This window comes from Capricornis sumatraensis, chromosome 1 (assembly GCF_032405125.1).
Source record: "Capricornis sumatraensis isolate serow.1 chromosome 1, serow.2, whole genome shotgun sequence".
Taxonomy (NCBI): Eukaryota; Metazoa; Chordata; class Mammalia; order Artiodactyla; family Bovidae; genus Capricornis; species Capricornis sumatraensis.
The window spans coordinates 101,518,847-101,540,097 of record NC_091069.1 but is presented as its reverse complement, the minus strand read 5'-3'; the positions used below and the strand labels follow the sequence as shown (position 1 = coordinate 101,540,097).

The 21,251-nt window shown below is 48.1% G+C and overlaps 1 protein-coding gene across 1 annotated transcript in view; it reads right to left on the bottom strand.

The window, feature by feature from the left end:
- The window catches only part of AFF3 (ALF transcription elongation factor 3), a 565,373-nt gene that overhangs the window by 28,206 nt on the left and 515,916 nt on the right, over positions 1 to 21,251 (bottom strand). Inside the window, exons 12-15 of the mRNA XM_068973380.1 lie at positions 15,446 to 16,555; positions 10,010 to 10,134; positions 4,200 to 4,401; positions 2,223 to 2,344 (exon numbers count right to left, since the gene is read on the bottom strand). Coding sequence (XP_068829481.1) covers positions 2,223 to 2,344; positions 4,200 to 4,401; positions 10,010 to 10,134; positions 15,446 to 16,555 — 1,559 coding nt within the window. The remainder of the gene's footprint in view (positions 1 to 2,222; positions 2,345 to 4,199; positions 4,402 to 10,009; positions 10,135 to 15,445; positions 16,556 to 21,251) is intronic.

The window sequence follows — 21,251 nt, the reverse complement described above, 5'->3', positions numbered from 1 at the left end:
TCTGGTCTATGCTTTGGAAAATGCCTTACATGTTAATTTCCCATATGTGTGTGTTTAAACACCACGCCCTTGATATGTTTGATGCTCTGGGTACCTTACTGTTGAATGTGTGTGTATGCTCACTTTGTTAGACTATGACAAAGTCTTAGTCTTTCTCTTCTTTTTTTGTTCCCTATCATCAGATCTTTCATCATATCTGCAGTATTCTTTAATTTATTTTTCGTTGAACATAGCTGATTTACAATGTTAATTTCTGCTGCCCAGCAAAGCGACTCAGTTATGCACATACGTATATTCTTCTTTGTACTCCTTTCCACTATGGTTTATCCCAGGATAGAGAATATGCTATACAGAAAGATCTTGCTGTTTATCCATCCTATATACACTAGTTTGCGTCTCCTAACCCCAAATTCCTAGTCTATCCCTCCTCCTCAGCAAGCTTCTTGAGATGAATAGGGGAGGTTTGGGACCCAAAACCTCAGCAAGCTTGGTTTGAATGATGTACAGAGGCACATTTCCATTCTTATAAAGACTAGACCTATAAGACAAGTATAATCGTTTTTCATTCCTTTAGGAACTGAGTTTCAAGCTAAAGGATACAGAGGCTGAACCATCTGTATAGTAACTACTTTATCTTCAATTTGTTTCTTAATATTAGGGAGAGCATCCTTAATTAAGATGAAAATCAAAAGATTCTTACATCTTCCAAATGTAAATTTCCATACTGTCATTAAGCACAATTCCAACTGCCTGTTTTTATTAACGGTTAAAGCTCCCTTTGAACAATTTACACCCCCAAACACTAATTATATATGGAGTTGACTGTCGGATTGGATTACACGCCCTTCACCCTGGGGATTAATTACCACTTCTCTGGCTGCCCAGGGCAGTGAGATGAGGGAAAGGGGAGCTGGTGAGGGTCAGGGGAGAATGTGTGTGGGGTTGAGTGCAGGTGCGATCACAGGAAGAAGAGAAAAACACACGTCCTCCTGGGCCACCCTTACACTTTACTAAACTCAGTCATCTGGGAGTGTGTCCACGAAGGAACAAAGACTCTGGATTTGGCTCTCAGTCCTCGAAGTCTATCTCCTTGTTAGCTTAATGAGGTCCACGCAGGGCCTGAGGAAGACAACTTAGTATTCCTGTTTCTTGGACATGAAGAAACAGACCTTGTCTACACTCTTGGTAAAGACAGGATGGGAGAGAAGGCTGGGAGGAAGATGAGGGTGGAAGAGACAGCTTCCGCCTCTCCAGGTGGTCACTCTGAGAAGAGGCCATCTCACTGGGTCTCAGGGGACCCGCCAGGAGACCAGTGTCATGACTCACTTTTTCTGATTAGGAAGCAGGGACTCAAAGACATTTAGCACCATTTTGGTTTCCGACTGTGGGTGGGGCGCGTGGTTTACAGTCTGTCCCCTCCGCTGGACGGTCAGCAGTCAGAGGGCAGGGGGGTCTCTCACTGTTGTCTGTTGGTCCCCGCTGGGGATTTAAGGGCGTGCCTCCCACAGATACACAATTGTGTGCTTGCTGAACAGCAGAAGTTGAAAATGGGATTCAAGCCAAACTCTTGAAACCATATCTCCTGCCCTCGAGGCTTGTCCTTGACACATATTTTTTCCCTAAGAGCCTAAATAATTTTCTCATGTGTCATTTTCAGCATCTCCCGAGCATTCCAGGATGCTATATTTATTCATGTTCTTCTTTTGTTTCTCCTCCTAAGTTGATGCTGGGAATGAAATACTTGGGTTTTGGCACTATGATGGGGGGATGGATGACAGGATATTTTTCCTGTATAAGAATTATTTACACTTTTATAAAGACTATAGCACTTTAGAGAACAGAAAGCTTTCAGGAGTGAATCACTATTTTTCTTTGCCTGTTACAGTTTACAAAGACAGAAATGCCTCTTTCTGGTAGCATACAGCCCCAAATGCAGGTGCTCAGAAATATAAGACTCCTTGATGCCATTTGCCTTAGATTTCTGGCATCCTGGATACAACTGTGATAGCACTGGCTGTCCCATTCATTCAAACCACTCCCCACCAAGGGCTCGGGGGTGCACTCAGCAATTTCCTTTGAGAGGGTGACATTTAACTGACTGGGTCACATGACAGAAATGGCCACACTAGGGTTTATATGTGTCTAATCTGTAGACACATATAAACCATCTCCCCGGTCCCACTTATCTGGCCTTCCCCATATCGACAAGACCCCACACTTACATATCATCAAAGATGAGTTTCTGCCTCTTGCAGTCCCGGTGGCCGTTGGAGCCTGGAGACCAGGGCTCGGTCTGTGGCCGTGACTTGTGGAGGATGTTTTCAGAATTGGTGTGAGCTGCTTTCTGGACAACAAACAAACACAGCCGCCTTTGAGAAACTGGCCCTCTGGCTGAAGGAGTAACCAGTTAGAATTGCTGGGGTTCTAGGTTAGACGTGATAGTGCTTTTTGTTTCGATTAAGAAAGAGAAACGCGTGCATTTCAGGTCTCAAGCTGGAAGCTTTCATGTGTGTGGTCAGATGCCATCCGCATGGCAACACTACCAGGGAGGCCTTAGTCTTGCTCTCGCGCATCCAGATCCTGAACCTGCCGAAGCACGGACGGCTACTGCGGGTGCAGGCTGGGAGCTTAGGACTCAGGCTCCTACTCTTCCCGGTTGCTAGGCCCATGGTTCTCCAAACTGACTGCATCAGAGTCACCATTAACACACAGACAGCTGAGTGCCACCACCAGCATCTCCGTCCCAGTAGGTCTGGGGGAGGGCCTGAGAACATGCATTCTGCACAAGTTTCAGAGTGCTGGTCTAGGACCGGAGCTCTCAGAACCACTGAGCTGTGTTTATCCTTCACGAGAGGTTCAGGTCATAGACTGACTGGTTCTCATCAGCTGTCTGTGACGAACAGGAAGAGCCGAGGGGTATCGCAAGAAATTATTTAAGATGTGTTTTAAAAAGGAACACTCTCTATCTGGGGAAAAATTTAAACATCCTTTTTTTTTTCCTCCCCCTGGAGATACAGATATATAAAGAGCAGCTACTGTGTGTGCTGATCATTTGGATCATAAAACACCCTGTCTTTGGTTAGGAGATTCAAATGGATTCTTCTGAAGTAATTAAAGTGGAGTGGATACCAGTGCTTCTTTAAATACGGGCTGATTTTATGTGCAGATCAAGCCTCTTTGTTATGAAAGGCTCTAGGACTCTGGGCATTTCCTTTTTGGCACACAGAGTAGTAAATTACGGATGTATGTGAACCCTGGTCTAAGTGGCTCTCCTCAGCTCGACTGTAAGCTTCCTGCAGGCAGAGACCGAATCTGTTAGGTTAGCAATGCACCTCAATTGCTTAGCAGAGTGCCTAGGACACAATAAGTAGTTCCTTGATAAACACCTGTTCAGTGAAAGAGGGTCGAAATAAAGTCTATAATTGGTTAAAGATTCTCTGCACATCATAGTTGCTTGTGATAGAAGGCTCTAGAGGCAAAGAGAAGTTGTGCTTGGTTTAAAATCTGAATTGCTTGCTTTTTATTTCCGATTTTCCTAATATGACCTTCTCAGATTCTTGTATCCTAGAACTAAAGAGAACTGCTCTCAAATGAGGGTGCCTAAGAGGCTTAGTTTCCTGATGGTTCAGTAAGACTGTGGCTCTTGTTGAACCTTAACAACTTTTTTTTGCCTCTTTGAGTCACTGGATAAAGCATGAAATGCTGCCTCTCCTGTTTGTTTGCAGAGTCCTATTGCCAAGTCTCATTTCTCCTTGCCTCATAAAGCCCTGCTGGATTTGAGAAGCACAATGGGGAGAGTTTGAAATTAAATAAAGTACTTCGAGGATGCACAGTTCAGGGATGCCCACTCTTAGAGTATCCGTAAAGAGGGACTCACATGCAGTATGAGTGTCCACAGGGGTGGAGCCGGGTCCATGTGGGCCCATGGGGAACGTGGGGCTATTTCTTTTCAGAATGGAAAATGAGGTCCTCCAAAGAGGTTCCTAAGCAGAAGAGGCTTAAAATACCGCCTCTTTTTCTTCTGCCACAGCCTGTGCAAGATGCAAAGGGCAGCTCTTGCTGGGTCTTCCCAGAGCAGCACTCAGGGCTGCCTTGAGGGGCCTTGAGCTGGAGTTTAGACTGAGCTGGGTTACAGGCAGAGTAAGGGCTGTGCTCGGTTTCATTTCTGTTTCAACTGGGACAGGAGGGCATCAACCTACCGTGAGGTCCGCGGCATGGCTCTGCAGCTGGCTCTCCGCCTTATGCTTTTTGTTGGAGGAGGTGGAAGTGAACAGGCCGTTGCTGTTGGATTTGCTGGAGGAAGTTAAGTCCTCGCCGGAGAATTTGTGTTTAGATGCGTCAGAGAGGGGTGAGATGGGCGACCGGAGCATTTTTTCATTTTTATTTATTGGTATTGCCAAGCTGAGAAAGGAAGTCACAGTAATGGAATGTCACACACTCAGCACAGGGGAAGAAAAATGTTTTATATATGACCCAAACCTCCCATTTAAAACCTGCTGGTAGGAAGATGTTTACTGGGAATTCTTGTGCCAGGAAACAATTTTATGGCATTAGGACCGTAACAAACAACAAGCACATTTTCTTCATTGTTTCTTTACTTATTCTCCCAGAATTAAGAGTAATTCTGGAGCGAAACGACTAAGAATACTACTCTCACTTCCCAAGTTTTTCATCCAAGGATCTCAAAATACACAGCAAACCACTTACTGTTTTCCTAACAAGTGCAAGCAGCAGGTAATGGGAAACTCAATTAAATGATACATGAGATCTCTACTTCCAAAAGGACTTTAGCTAACACCTGCTGCTGCTGCTGCTGCTGCTGCAAGCCACTTCAGTCGTGTCTGACTCTGTGCGACCCCGTAGACGGCTGCCCACCAGGCTTCCTTGTCCCTGGGATTCTCCAGGGAAGAATAGTGGAGTGGGTTGCCATTTCATTCTCCAATGCATGAAAGTGAAAAGTGAAAGTGAAGTAGCTCAGTCGTGTCCTACTTTTGACGACCCCATGGACTGCAGCCTACCAGGCTCCTCTGCTGTGGGATTTTCCAGGCAAGAGTACTGGAGTGGGTTGCCATTGCCTTCTCCCTAATTATCACACAGAGAATAACACAATCACAGAACAATCAAGCATGAAGCTACCTTCCAACTGTTAGGCAACCAGGCATTGATAAGAATACAAAGAACTGAAACAGTCATTAGAAATGACATTTTCTGATTTCTAGTTCCTTATTTTACCTTCAAAACTATTGTCTATGCCTGAATATACATCCCAGTGGACCGTCACAGAAGGGAGTCACTTATATCTGGGTCTTTACAATGTATGTAATGTGGATAGGGCTCTCTCTATGACTTCACGAGGAAACAAAAAGAGTAGGAAGACACATTAGCCCAAAATGAACTCAATCATTGCTAACTTGGGATGATTCTCCACCTGGTGGAGTCAGGCAATGTAAGGTTAATTCATTGGACAAAGAGTTAGTCATTTTTCCTCCATTTATGACTTCTTAATTGCATGTGTTGGCTATCACTGCAAACAAGCCATTAAAGTCACTTCTTATTTTTTAAGCAATATCCTTAGTTGGTGGTCACAGTGCAGAAATTACAAATGTAGGCCTCTAGAACAAATGAGAAACCAAGATGCTTAATGCTACGCAAACACATTTGTGTAGGGAGAGAATTTCTGATGACAGCTTTCTGGTTTAAAAAGCACTGTGCATCCAACGACTTAGAAGTGAGAAGCTGTGTTCTAGAAAACTGCCTTGGGCGAATCAGAAGTAGCTCAGCCAGTGAGGATGAAACACTGAAGCTGAAGATGGATGTTAATTGTCTGAATGTAATGGTTTCTCGACACATGAGTAAAGAAACCCTATTTCGAAGTCCCTATTATTTTACATACAGTACTCAGGTGGTGCTACAGTGGTAAAGAACCCACTTGCCAATGCTGGAGACACAAGAGACGCTGGTTTGATCCCTAGCTTGGGAAGATCCCCTTGAGGATAAAACGGCAACCCACTCCAGTATTACTGCCTGGAGATTTCCGTGGACAGAGGGGACTGGTGGGCTACAGTCCATAGGGTTGCAAAGAGTTGGACCCGACTGAATTGATTTAGCACGCATGCACTCAGTTCAGTCCAGTCGCTCAGCTGTGTCCGACTATTTGCAACCCCATGGACTGCAGCAAGTCAGGCTTCCCTGTCTACCACCAACTCCCAGAGCTTGCTCAGACTCATGTCCACTGAGTCAGTGATGCCATCCAACCATATCATTCTCTGTTGTCCCCTTGTCCTCCTGCCTTCAATCTTTCCCAGCATCAGGGTCTTTTCCAGTGAGTCAGTTCTTTACATCAGGTGGCCAAAGTATTGGAGCTTCAGCTTCAGTATCAGTCCTTCCAATGAATATTCAGGACTGATTTCCTTTAGGATTGACTGGTTTGATTTCCTTGCAGTCCAAGGGACTCTCAAGAGTCTTCTCCAACACCACAGTTCAAAAGTACCAATTCTTCGGTGCTTAGCTTTCTTTACGGTCCAACTCTCACATCTATACATGACTACTGAAAAAACCACAGCTTTGGCTATATGGACCTTTGCTGGCAAAGTAATTTCTCTGCTTTTTAATATGCCATTTAGGTTGGTTATACTTTTCTTCCAAGGAGCAAATGTCTTTTAATTTCATGGCTGCAGTCACCATCTGCAGTGATTTTGGAGCCCAGGAAAATAAAATCTGTCACTGTTTCCATTGTTAAACCATCTATTTGCCATGAAGTGATGGGACTGGATGCCATGCTCTTAGTTTCTTGAATGTTGAGTTTTAAGGCATGTACTACATGATTTTATTTTATTTTTTAAAAGACTTTTTGATGTGGACCATTTTAAAAGTCTTTATTGAAGTCATTACAGTATTGCTTCTGTTTTATGTGGTTTTTTTTCCTGCCACAAAGCATGTGGGGTCTTAGCTCCCCAACCAGGGAAGGAACCCGCACCCCCTGCATTGGGAAAGTGAAGTCTTAACTACTGGACTACCAGGGTTTTAAACATGATTTTAAACACTTGTAGGAAAGGAAATTATTACACTAAATATTGTCAAGCACATACAATCTTTTCTTCTTCATCATAAGTGTATCTATTGAAATTGACCAAAGTAATTTTGAAACATTCTTGGGATCATGTCTTTGGGACATGCGATTACCATATATATAGAATTGTCTTATTACACTGGTACAGCTTGACAGAGGTAACCACAATTTCAGAAATACACAGACCACTTTTCCTAGAAAAATTCAAAGCTCTTTCATAGCGGCATTGAGTCCCTACTTAACATAAGTGAAACTATCAGAGCCAGCAGTCTCTGCCAAGCAAAGGGTCTGGACCAGGAGTCCCTAACCTTTTTGGCATCGGGCCAGTTTCATGGAAGACTATTTTTTCATGGGCCAGGACCCAGAGCGGAAATGGTTTGGGGATGATTCAAGTGCATTACATTTAACTGTGCACTTTATTTCTATTATTATTACATCAACTCCATCTCAGATCTTCAGGCATTCAACCCTGAAGATTGAGGACCTCTGCTTTTATCCTGGGGTCCCTGAACTTGCATGGAAAAGAAATTACATCTTCATTTTCATTAACCTCTCACTGAAACGGAACATTTCCTTTAATGATGAATGAAGGCAGGAAACCAGAGGAGTGGTTAGCAGGTGTATTGCTTGCAATATCTGTGACTGCGTCACCAGTGGAAATCACAGATATTTTCATGTCATATCGGTTGCTGCAGACATCTTCAAATATTATTTAGACTCATCACTACCAGCAATTATAGCAGTTACTAGAGCCAGCAGACAGGTTATTCAATCACACATTTAAAAGACACTTTGGAGCCGCATTTTCTCCTTTCACATGTCCCCAGTGTTTTGGGACACCATCTGCTGGGCACAGAGGACTGCGGGTTTGGCCAGCTTGTCTTTGCTGCTCCTCCTCACTCAGACCTTCCAGAGCCCTAGTCCTCCTTTCCCAAGGTGATTCTAACACTGCAGCCGCCTGTGCTCGGGTGCCCGGGCTCTCTAATTTCCTCTCCGGGTTTTAGTACTGCTCTACATCTTCTCCTAACCTTTCAGTTTACATTTTTATGTGTTGCACTGAAACATTAATCTCCCCTTAAAAATTCTATGTACACAGTCGGGGAGAGTGAAGAGTGTCTGAGCAGAGGGAAAGTGGTTTCTGAGCTGTGCTGTTTCTAAATGGAAAGAGCTTCTGTGACTGATGATGAGCTCCTCGCTTGTAATAAATATCAGGGGCCCTGCTTTGCCAGGAAGCCGTTTGTCATGGAGGGGAGTCAGCGCCATGCAGGTCCCCCTGGAACCCCTTTGAGGAGGGGCTGTTTCCCCTTGGAGACCCCGATCTTGTCTATCACCACAAATTCAGTCCATAGCCAGGATCTTTAGGTGTGTTTTATGACGAGTCTGCTTATTACATCTGTGTGATAAGCTTAGTGTTCTCATGACTCTTAATTCAGTTTTTTGGGTCTCCCAGGTGGCGCTAGTGGTAAAGAACCTGCCAACCAACTCAGGAGACGTAAGAGACCTAGGTTCGATCCCTGAGTTGGGAAGATCCCCTGGAGGAGGGCATGACAATTCACTCCAGTATTCTTGCCTAGAAAATCCCATGGACAGAGGAGCCTGGTGGGCTACAGTCCATGGGGTCACACAGAGTCGGATACTGCTGAAGTGACTTAGCACACAGGTGGAATTCGGTTTTTAAATTTTCAGAGTGGAGGGTGTGCTTTTGAAAGGATAGAATGTGCTATAGCTGGTAACTGGTCTTCTGTTACAAAGACGCACTGCTGGTGCACCCGGAACTGTGACAAGCAGCCCACGCCCAGGGTCCTGGTGAACCGTCTGTGTGCACTTAGTCACTCAGTCGTGTCTGACTCTTTGCGATCCCATGGACTGTAGCCCACCAGGCTCCTCTGTCCATGGGATTCTCCAGGCAAGAATAGTGGAGCAGGTTTCCATGCCCTCCTCCAGGGGATCTTCCCAGTTCAGGGATCAAACCCAGGTCTCCCTCACTGCAGGCGGATTTTATACTGTCTGAGTTACTAGGGAAGCTCAAGAATACTGGAGTGGGTATTAGCTATCCCTTCTCCAGGGGATCTTCCCAACCCAGGAATTGAACCAGGGTCTCCTGCAAGGCAGGAGGATTCTTTACCAGCTGAGCTACCAGGGAAGCCCTGTGTTAAACCAAGGGAATCAGGTCTGCAAGAGACAGTCTGGGACCCTGGGATCCTCTGCTTAAGCGCTTGCACCTGGACACATGTCTCCTATAGCAACAAAATACAAAGCAATCCTAAAGGACTCAGGGCTTCCCTGGTGGCTCAGACGGTAAAGGCATTGCAGAACCAGGGTTCGATCCCTGGGTTGGGAAGATCCTCTGGAGGAGGGCATGGCAACACATTTTAGTATTCTTGCCTGGAGAATCTCCATGGTCAGAGATCTTGGTGGGCTACAGTCCATGGGGTCGCAAAGAGTTGGACTCGACTAAGCAACTAAGCACAGCCTAAGGGACTAAAAACAACTGTGAAAGTGTGCAGTTGGAGCAAATTATGAACAAGATACAAAAAGACCAAAAACCCAACTGCCAATTTTGAGGAACTGGGAGCAAAAGTGCACACAAGACCAACAAAGGGCATGGGCAGGCCAAGTCCCCCTCCACCAGACCCCTGGACCCACAACTTCCTCCCTCACATTTAAGCAATCGGCTTGCCCCCATCAGAGAGTGAGCAAGAGAAACTGTTACTTTTTCCTCACTCCTTCAAGCTGCAGCCTGAGCCCCAGCAAAGCCTTGGCTGAATTTCTCCTCTGGCCTCTTATCAATTTCTATTGATTAAGGAGTCCAAGAACCCTGGTCTGGACACCCAGAGCAGAGAAATCGTTAAAAATAAATCTACTCTCCCCCTGCAAACACGTGCCTCTCAGACCCAGGCATGCCTCCACCAACCCTTGCCTTTGCAGGAGCGCACGTACCTGTTGATGTTCATGCTGCAGTGATTTGCGGACAAAGTACTGCTGGCAGGGGCGGTCAGTCGCGAGGCGCTCTCCCTCTCTCCCGGGGCCTTCTTGGTCTCCCTGTAGTCGTCTTCGTTGTCGCACTGCATGGAAAGAAGCGAAAACCAATCAGCTTCGGACTTCGACGGATCACAGTGAGCTCCCATCCCACCAGCGCAAGGGCTTCTTTGGACAAGGTCCTGAGCACCAACAGGATGGCAGCACTCTCGGCCCCGGCCTCGGTTCCCCGTCAGCTCCTCCTCGAACAAGGATGAAATCTGTCGTTTTGACTACTGACAGCTTACGAAAAGGTGTGACACCGGGATCAAACTGCAGGAGGGAATATTTTAAATGATGCAAACTGCTCAACCAATGGGCTGGATTCTACCCTCCAAAGAAGATCTGCTCTGGAGTCTCACTGGAGTTCAGCATCCCTTTCTTTGGCATTTCTTGGTACCCAAACAAGGTATAGCAAGCCATCTGTCCTGGGCTTAATGCTGTAGGAGCAGTGACAAGCTCAGGCTTTTCTTCTGAAATTCATGGCCTTGAAGGATCTTTTTATAAAACAGCAGTTCGACTGGATTGTTTCCACAGTTGTATTTAACTTTAGACGTGTAACAGGTGTGATGCAGGCCTCCCAGGTGGCACTAGTGGTAAAGAACCCGCCTGCCAATGCAGGAGACACAGGAGACTCAGGTTCGATCCCTGGGTTGGGGAGATCGCCTGGAGGAAGGCCTGGCAACCCACTCCAGGATTCTTGCCTGGAGAATCCCATGGACAGAGGAGCCTGGCGGGCTACAGTCCACAGGGTCGCAAAGAGATGCGACTGAAGCAACTTAGCACAGCACACACGCAGGGGTAATGCACGTGCACTCAACCAACTTCTATTTTTGCTGAGATTGCAGCAACACAGCAGAGAGACATTCAGGATTCTCAGCGGTGTTTCCAGGAGACAGGCACTGGTACTGAAGATAGAAAGACTGTGACCTTCTCTTTCTAGCTGGGATGTCACACAGCCTCTGGAGGAAGGACCACAGATGCTCACGTTGAAACTATGCCCCATGGAGGGTCCGAGCCAAACCTCTGAACCCCCTAGTTTTGGCCCCCAGGCCTCTGGCAGGGCTAGACTCTGCACCCTGGGCAGCCAGGTCTGCGATGTCCCACCTCCTGCACCCAAAACTAGTGGTTTCACACCCCAGATGATGAGTAAAGAGCGCTGTGCAAATGTTCTTCCCCTTCTTTATGCATGTTCACCTATGTTTCAGTAGATTTCATGAGGAGAGCTGAGTGTCAGGCTTAGTATAAATGAAGTTTCATAAGTTAAACTTAAAAAGTCCATGAATAGTAAAATTACTTAAATACAGATTATGAATTATACACGTCTCTGTTTTTGCACATCTCTACTGACATATGCCTGTATAGCTATATGTATTTCCAATCTCTATATGTTTATCAATTTCTATCTCTGAAACACCTCTCTCTTTATATCAGCCTGTCCATTTATCCATCAGTCTCCAGATGATGGATTGATTTACTCGTTAATCAATTAATCACCTGGGAGTTGATGGATAAATGCATCTGACAAGTAATGAGGAGGGCAGGATATGCAGAGGAAAACAGAAGGAAAAGAGGGGCAGGTATGTAGCGAGCTGACCCGTATTCCTAAATTATATCATTTTAACCTAACAACATCCCTGTAAAGATGTCACCAGTTTACAGATGAAGAAACTGAAGTACACAGAAGGGAAGGTCACCTGATTAAGGTCACCTAGGAGGTCAGAGCTGAGTGCATGATTTGTGGGCTTCAGTGCAAAATGAAAAGGCTAGGCCCCATGTTCAAAAAGCTGGAGAAGATGCTTGATGTCAGCCGTGGTGATGATTTTCTTGAATTTAACACCAAAAGCAAAAGTAAGAATAAACAAGTGGGACTATGTTAAACAAAAAAGCTTCTGCAAAACAAAGTGTAAGTCGCTCAGTCACATCTGACTCTTTGTGACCCCGTGGACTATAAAGTCCATGGAATTCTCCAGGCCAGAATACTGGAGTGGGTAGCCATTCCCTTCTCCAGAGAATATTCTCAACTCAGGGATTGAACCCAAGTCTTCAGCACTGCAGGTAGATTCTTTACCAGCTGAGCCACCAGGGAAGCCTGCACAGCAAAGGAAACCATCAGTAAAATGAAAAGGCAATCTACTGAATGTAAAAAAATATTTTCAAATAATATATCCGAGAAGGGGTTAATATTCAAAACACATAAAGAACACTTGCAATTCAGCAACAAAGAAACAAACAAAAAAATCTGATTGAAAAACAGGCGGAGGATTTGATTAAATATTTTTTCTAAAGAAGACATACAGATGGTCAACAGGCACATGAAAAGATGCTCAGCATCACTAACCATCAGGGAAATGCAAATCAAAACCACAATGAGATATCACCTCACACCTCTTAGAATGGCTGTCATAAAAAGACTAGAAATAGTACACGTGTGAGGATGTAGAGAAAAAGGAACCCTAGTGCACTGTTGGTGCAGCCGCCAAACAGTATGGAGGTTGCTCAAAAAATTAAAATCCAGCGATCTCACTTCTGGGTATTAATCCAAAGAAAACTGAAACACTGATTTCAAAAGACCCCCACGTTCACTGCAGCATTATTTACAATGGCCAAGACAAGGAAACAGCGTAAATGGCTGTGGATGGATAAGGAAATTGTGGCATAGGTATGTATACAACGGAAGAAGGGAGTCTTGCCATTTGCAACTACACGGATGGGCCTGGAGGGTGCTATGCGAAGTGAAATGAGTGGGATGTGTGTGTGCCAGTCACTCGGTCTCGTCCGATTCTTTGTGATGACAAAGATGACAAAGACCTTAGGATCTCACTTAAATGTAGAATCTGAAAACCAAAACCAAACCACTCTGGGGTGGAGAGAGGGGTATAAAATGAAGGGGTGAAGGAAATTAAAAAAGTACAAATCTCCAGTTATAAAATGAGTAAGTCACGTGGATGTAGGGCAACACTAATAAACAGCATGGTGAATATAGCTAAAAATACCCTGGCACACATTTGAAAGTAGCTAGGAGATCTTGACAGTTCTCACCAGAAGAAGAGATTTGTAATTATGTATAGTGATGATGTTAGCTGGACTGATTGTGGTCATCATTTTGCAACACATGTAAACCAATACTGAATCATTATATTGTATAACTGAAAATAATATAATGTTATGTCAATTATACCTCAAAAAAAAAAGCGGTTAAAGAGTAACATTATAAAGTGCTAAAGTCAGGAGCATTTTCCTGTCTTGAAACTGGTCTCTTAACCTGTCAGAGAAGTGTGTTTACTTGCTGCTTTACACTGTGCTCCTGGAAGCACGGGGATGCTTGGCACGTGCTGACTCTCCCAAACGCCAGGAGTACTGGCCTGAGACAGGGCATGCGCACGCAGCACAGCAAACGTCTTCTGCCACCTGCCAGCTGTGGGTCACGGGGTGAGGAAGTGCAGTCAGGCACCACCCCTTCCCTAAGGCCAACTGGCAGTCTCTCCTGGGGGACCCCGCAGTACCTGGATTGAGGGCGTGGAGGTGCTGATCCTGACCCCAACCCTCACTATGCCGGTGCCTTGGCCGGTGGATGGGGATGCAGAGAGGGGAGGCTGCTCCCGGCCAGGAATGCAAAGGGGCCACGGGGCAGGCAGAACCCATCCTGGGGAAATGTAGGGGGTGGGACCAAGCATGCTCTGTTGTCCCATCACCTTCACTTACAAAAGACAGATTCAAAGAGAAAAGGAGGACTTCCAAGATGGCAGCCACAGGCATTAAATTCCGAGCATGGAGTCTTCTGAGCGGGGGCCGTGAGGCGAAAGGACTACACAAATCTCCAGCTGGTTTATTACTGGGAGACCCTATAGCCAGAGACCTGACTTCATTCCCAGCTCTGTCCTTTCTCACCTACATGACCCTAGGGCAAGTCACTTTAGGCTCTGGGAGCCTCAGTTTCCTCATCTGTAAAAGGGGTATGACAAGAACATTTGCCTCAAAAGTTGTAAGGATTTTATAAATGATTGGGGCTTCCCTGGTGGCTCAGAGGTTAAAGCGTCTGACTGCAATGCGGGAGACCTGGGTTCGATCCCTGGGTCGGGAAGATCCTTGGAGAAGGAAATGGCAACCCACTCCAGTATTCTTGCCTGGAGAACCCCCATGGACAGAGGAGCCTAGTGGGTCAGACACGACTGAGCAACTTCACTTCACTTCAGCATCCCTCGTGGGGACATATACATGTGTTAACAGTTGTGAATGGTTTTGTCCCAAATCTGGGGCCGTCCATGAGGACTATAATCTTTCGTTTGTCGCCCACTGTGTTTTTCGCTGTGGTCCTAGTTACTTTTGAAGATGTAGTAACAGGAGGGGGTAAGATTCTCAGAACTGGTTTTAAATTATGATTAAGTGATTCCTGTGCTCAAAAATTCTTCAAAAACATCTGAATGGCCAAGTGTGTGGGCCTACTTCTGGATCCGCATCCAGCTCTCCCTGCACTTAAGTCCCGGCCCGCCTCACTCTGTTCAATCCCCCTCTGTCCAGCTGGCTTCCCAGCTTTGGCAGCGAATCCTCTGATTACTCAAAAGTCCCTGCTTAGGGCCCTGTTCCCAGCTCCTCTCCACCACAAAGTCCTTCTGCTCAATACCATGGGGAGCACCAGCCTATGGCTCCCATGCCACAGGCTGGTGGGTCCTGTTGCCCACGATCCCCACTGGTCACTTCCATATTCACGCCTCACCCTAGTCACAGCCTTACTCAACTCTATGAGGCAGCTAACTTCTGAAGTCAAGGAATGACCCCACCTTTTCCAGCAAAGAATGGGGTTCACCTGTGTTTAGTTTCCTCACTGGTCCAGCCTCTAGCTCATTCCCTGAAGACACTCAGTGAAGATTTCCCAATTGCCTACTTCCACATGCAGTGGGACAGGCCTTAAGTATCTATCACATGGGAATGATAGCTAGTCTTCCCACAGTGGGCAGTTCTAAGGATGTTGAGTTAATATGTGTCAAGTACTTACACTGGGCTTCCCTGGTGGCTTAGATGGTAAAGAATCTGCCTGCAATGCAGGAGACACGGGTTGGATCCCAGATTGGGAAGATGCCCTGGAGAAGGGCATGGCAACTCACTCCAGTATTCTTGCCTGGAGAATCCCACGGACAGAGGAGCCTGGCAGCCCACAGTCCATAGCGTTGCAGAATGTCACACTTAGCGACTCAGGAGGCTCCTATGCACTTATGTAAGGTGCTCTATGAACGTTTGCTGAAGAAGGACACATGAATTCCTGCTCCTGGAACCTTCCAGACCAGTGGACCTGCCCACAAGTTCGGGGAGGGCCCTCCCTCCCACTGCGCCTTCAGCCCCTCGGGTTTCCAGGCCTACCTTGCGTTTCCTCTTGGATTTTGGCAAGGTCTTTTCCACCGGCGCCTCGGATGCATGGGTCGTCGGGGGCGCGCTCTCAGAGTCCTTGGCCGCGGGAGCACTCAAGACCCCCGGCTCCTGGGGCAGGTGTTCCGGAATCCTGGACAGAAGTGTCAGGTCGATTTTGACCCAGAGTGACCGAACCTCGTCACTGTCTTTCAACGGGGAGAGAAGCTCGTTGCGGCCGAAGGGGACCAGTGTGTAGAACTGCTCCTCCAGCTCCTTGGCAATGTCGCTGGTGGTCCTGGCGTTGATGGAGCCCACGGGAGCGCGGGGGCCGCCGCCGCTGATGCTGGTGGGGGCCTCCTTCAGCCTCGGGTCGTTCCCGGAGGCGGCGGCGGCGGCGGCGGCCGCAGCGGCCACGGCCTTGGACAGAGGGTAGTCCTCCTGCTCCGACTCCAGGTCCGAGTCCGAGGAGGAGGAGGAAGAGGACGACTCCGTCTCGATGAACTCCTTGGATTTGGGGACGATCCGGCTCAGCCCCCGCGTGCGGCGCTTCTCGCAGGTCACGGCCGAGCGCAGCTCCTTGCGGTGGTTGGTCCTGCTGTTGCCGCAAGGCCTGGGCTTGGGCGGCTCCGCGGGAGCCCCCGCGCCCGCCCCCGGCGCCTCGGCAGCTACGGGCTCCTCGGGCCGGTGGCCGCCGTCGCCGGCCGAGGTCCTCTCGGTGCGCCGGGTGGGCTTCTTGCCCGCGGACCTCCGGGCAGGCGCGGGCGCGCTCTCGGCGGGCGCGCCAGGCACCGCGGGCGGCGGGGCGGCAGCGGCGGCCACGGCCACGGCCACGGCCGCGGGCGGGGACTTCTGCTTCACCCCTTTGCTCCCCGGGGCCTTGCTCGCGGTCCTCGGCCTCTGCTCCTCCTTGCAGGCGCCCTTGAGGTCCTTGTCTCTCAGGCCGGGCGGGCAGACGTCGGGGAGCTTCCCGCAGTCCTGCGTGTCCTCCTTCACTGGGGTGTAGTACTGACTGCTCTCCGGCCCGTGGTGGCTTTCATTTTGGATCAGGACAGGGGGCTTGTGGTGATTCACTTTGTTTAGCCATTTATCCAGCTGCCACTTGTTAGAGGACGCTGGTTCCGCCTAAAAGCAGAAAACCGGCAAAAAACAAAACATCGCTTAGGACAGACTCACTTAGATGCGCCTGGCTGTTTTTCTCTTGACTTGTTGCTCTAGGCGTGTGAGCAGAAACCTGATGGGCTGGAAACTCAAGGAACGTGGAAGCAGGCGGTGTGTGTAGCCTCAACAGGCACACAGGGTGGCCAGCCACAGGGCTTCCCAGGTGGCCCAAAGCATAAAGAACCTACCTGCCGGTGCAGGAGACCCGGGTTTGATCCCTGGGTTGGAAGATCCCCTGGAGAACGGAATGGTTACCCACTCCAGTATTCTTGCCTGGAGAACTCCATGGACAGAGGAGCCTGGCAGGCTACAGTCCATGGGGTCATAAAGAGACAGACATGACTGAGCGACTGACACTTTCCTGGACCCCCACACTGAAATGCCAGTGCAGCAGTTTGAGAAATGAGAGGACACACTATTCCTCATTAGGACCCATTTCCAGCACTTTTGAGTGTTATACAGTGTATATTTTTTGTGTTTATACAGACATGCATAAACTTGAGAGCCCATGAAAGTTAACTGGGGTGTAGTTCGGAGACCTTGAGTGTTGAAGCGCACATTTTTTTTGGTGAGACTTGTAATTTGGGGAGAAAATAAAACGGGGCCGAGTGGACCCTGCTGGACTTGGTTCGTCCATCCTCAACCCGCTTCCATCACACTTTGCCCGAAATGTTTCAGATGAGGAGGTGACAATGAACACCTCTCCTGTAAACAGTTTTGCTAAATTAGAGCAAACCCTGGGCATTCCAGGTGTTAAACTCTGACCCATGGATTGGCTCTGGGGGAGAGGGGAGGCCAGCGAATGCCCTGTAACAGAATGTCAAAGGTCGTGTAGACACATTTTGGGGAAAGAATAGTTTGCACAGTTCGCACTTACCTCTCTGGGGATCTATGTCTTATCGAAAGGCTAAGAACTGCTTCTCTTACAGGGAGTAAATGTTGTTGATTTTTAATAAAAGTCCATTTATCCAGCCTCTCTGATTACTAGTAGAAAAGAGGTAAATTGAGAAGTGCAGAACTTTGTTGTTGCTATTTAGTTGCAAAGTCATGTTTGACTTTTTGGCAACCCCATGGTTCTCTGCCCATTGGATTTCCCAGGCAAGAATACCACAGTGGGTTGCCATGTCCATCTCCAGGGGATTTTCCTGACCCAGGGATTGAACCCACGTCCCCTGTATTGCAGGTGGATTCCTGACCGCTGAGCTACCATAGACCTTTAGCTAGAATGTTTTTAGTTTGTGAGATGGGGGACAATTTTGGCGTGATTAAGGTGATGTATGTTTCCTTCCCTACGTCCTCCACTCTATAAATTCATGGCTTCTGATGACTGGATGAGGTGGGGGTGGGGTGGAGTGGTGGAACTAGATACCGCCCAGAATAAAGAAGAATGGCTTAGCTTTGCATTTCATATTGGTTTGTTAAAGCCTCGAGCAAGTCAGGCTCCCTTGCAGGAGAAAAACACTGTTCTTTAAGATCATAATTTCTGAATGCTTGCTTTCAGGTGTTAAGATTTGGTTTTCAACAAAGAGGTTGGTCTTTAGAGCAGAACTTGGGGCACCGCCTTGTGCAGAAAGGGTCCTGCGGCAGGGTGGCGAGGCGTGAGGAGGGCAGGCGGTGCTCTAGACCCAGGGGTCCTGGCTGAGTCTGGGGCACAGCTCAGGGAGACGGGAAGCTTTAGTGGGCCAGCAGGGCCTGGGACCACAGAGTGTGGACAGTGAGCACTGCGGCAGCGGCAGGGACTGTGGACAGTCTACTGGCTCCCTCCAAACAGACGAGACCAGCTACAGTTCAGGGGACCGCAGCACAGGGTGTTGAGGGACTGGGAGCGACAAGTGACCGTAAGCAGAAGATGACCCTGCAGCGCATCAGTGATCGCTCCAGTGATGAAATCCTCCCTCTGCTATGAAGGCGCCCTCCGGGAAATCTTCATGGGAGTCTCCTTGTGAGGCATCTCACACGGGGATCCCAGGCCCTGCTCCTGGGGCCACGAGGATGGGGGAAGCATCCCCATGGGATACAAGTGTGGAAGGGCCTCTCTCATGACCCTGATAGGGAGTCTGGACTCTGACTTGATGTTCTGCTTCGTTTGTTTTCATGCCACCCATAGGGCCGGGACTCCTGAATAAGAGGCAGAAAAACAAAATGGTAAAATCTTTTTTGTGCCTCTGAGTTTTATTTTGTAAATTCTGACCTCGCTTTAATGTGGCACCTCCAGAGACAGGGAACAACGGAGCCTGCAGAGCCCACCTGACCTGGTCCATCCTGCGACAGTGAAGTGACCGAGGAAGCAGGGTGGCAGGACATAGAATGGCTTATTTGCCGAAGGGGAGCTCTCATCTGCTCTGAGGTGAGCTGAGTGTGACTAAAGGCTACTTTAATTAAAAAAAATTTATTTACTTGTCCATTTTGGCTGCACCAGGTCTTAGCTGCAGCATTCGGGAGCTTCGATTTTTGTTGCGGCACGTGGGATCTTCAGCTGGGGCATTCAAATGCTCAGTTGCGGCACGCGGGATCTAGTTCCATGACCAGGGATTGAACCCGGGCTCCCTGCATTGGGAGCTTGGAGTCTTAGCCACTGGACCGCCAGGGAAGTCCCCTGAAGGCTAACTGGTGGCAAACACGTTTATGGCTTTGAGGCTGTCTCCTCCCCAGCCCCGTTTCTCTCTGACCCCTGGCTGGGTCAATGTCTTCTGTGCCTCAGCTTCCCCAGATAGACGGAGGCCCAGTAATGTGAGTGGATGCTGAAGGCGCCTTGCAGAAGGGGACACACACTGGACCGGGTGGACACATTTATGGCAGCATCCGCCACTTGCTGTTGCCCCCACACCCCCCCCCCCCCTCCACCCCCGCCCCAGTCATCCTCGTCCCCGCCGTCCTGAGCCTTCCACACCTCACATCTCTTACATGTGAGGACATAGATGCCTGCCTGGAGCCAAAACACAGCGGCTCACAGGGAGACTCCCACTAAAACTCCCAGAGGAAGTCTTCACAGCGAGGGGAGGATTTAATCAATGGAGTAAGGGCCCGCTGCCCCATGTGCCGCAGAGTCGTTTTTTCTGCTCTTCACAGCCAAAGAAATCAGGACCATTTTCAGTACATTGCTAAATCACGTTCCCTTTCTCAAGGATCTGCAATGACCTCCTCTTGCCTCTCGAACAAAATCCACACTCCTCAGGCAGCCGTCATCTTACAGGCATCTTTCATTGCTGGAACACCCACAGTGTGCTCCCACATCACATGTATCATCTAGTTTAACCCATAGATAAGAGATACTATCACCCTTAGTTTTTAGATGAGGCTCAGAGAAGTTAAGTAACATGTCCAAAGCTGCAGAGCTACCAGGCACCAGCAAGACTAAACCCACGCTTGTCACAGTTGAGAGTCAGATTCCCTTCCCTGTTGTGTTGCCTAAGCTCCCATTACTCTCTGGGGAAGCCTCATGAAAAGGGGACCTTGCTTCACTTGAGAAATGTTAGGTCTTCAAATGATAGAATTTGATGTGACTTTTGGAGAAGATACCACTAACTCTCCAGATAATACCTGTTGCCCTCCATTATCCTTAATGGCATCATCTTTTGATATCCACGTCTGTTTCATGTATATGAATCTTGTGTTTTCAACAAAGCCAAACACTGCTTTCCGCCAGAGGCCAGGTTTCTGCTTCTTTGTATCCCTCGCAGGACCCGTAACAGGTTAAAGCGGCAGCTTGCTCTGACCCTGTTGCTACTAACGACTCACAATGAGCTGTTGCTCCCTGCTTGTCACTTACTCCTCAGAAAAACCTCACAGATTAGACAGTGTGAGATTATCTGCCATTTGGGGGATAAAACTGTGGCCAAGCAAGCTTAAACAGCCAAGAATTAGGTGGCAGGGGAGGAGGGCAGACTTGGGGCTTGGAGCTCCTTGCCTGGCAGGCTGCTGCCTCTGGTTTACTGTCTGAGACATCCACTGGGGTTCTGCCCAGCGCTTTTGCTTGTTTGCTGGCTTGCAGTGTGTATTTCCAGCCAGGACTCTCCTCTCTGATCAATCTTCCCTCTGATTCATGCACAAGCCCTCCAGGGCATACTCTAGTCTCTATTTCATCTACAACCTCAGGGCACCCACTGCCACATACCCCATAGATGCCTAATTAAGGAGAAGCTTGTTGAATCCATGAATAACTTGTATTTTTGAAGATTTTCAAGAATGATCTAGGGCAGCATTTTCCAAAATGTGCTTTTAGCCCATGAAGAAAGCGTACCATGGTTGGATATATTTGGGAAACACCACAATGGAGAACACTGTTTACATGAGTGATGTTGAGGGCTGAGTGATGCCCTGCAGTTGAGAAATGGGTGAAACCTACTTTATCCTGGCTCTTCTCAAAATCCTGTGACCAGCGACTGCCCTGGTGGCCCAGTGGATAAGACTCTGTGCTCCCAATGCAGGGGGACTAGGTTTGATCCCTGGTCAGAGAACTAGGTCCTACATGCTACAACTAAGAGCTCCCATGCCACAGCTAAAGATCCCATGTGCCTCAACTATGACCCCGTGCAGTCAAATAAAACTAAAGTCCTGCAACCAGACTCTTTCTTGTTCACATAGCAAGCTGTCCCTTTACTTGGAACACTGGTCTAAGGAGCTCTGTGTGCAGCTGTATATGTGCTAATGGAGGGCCAAA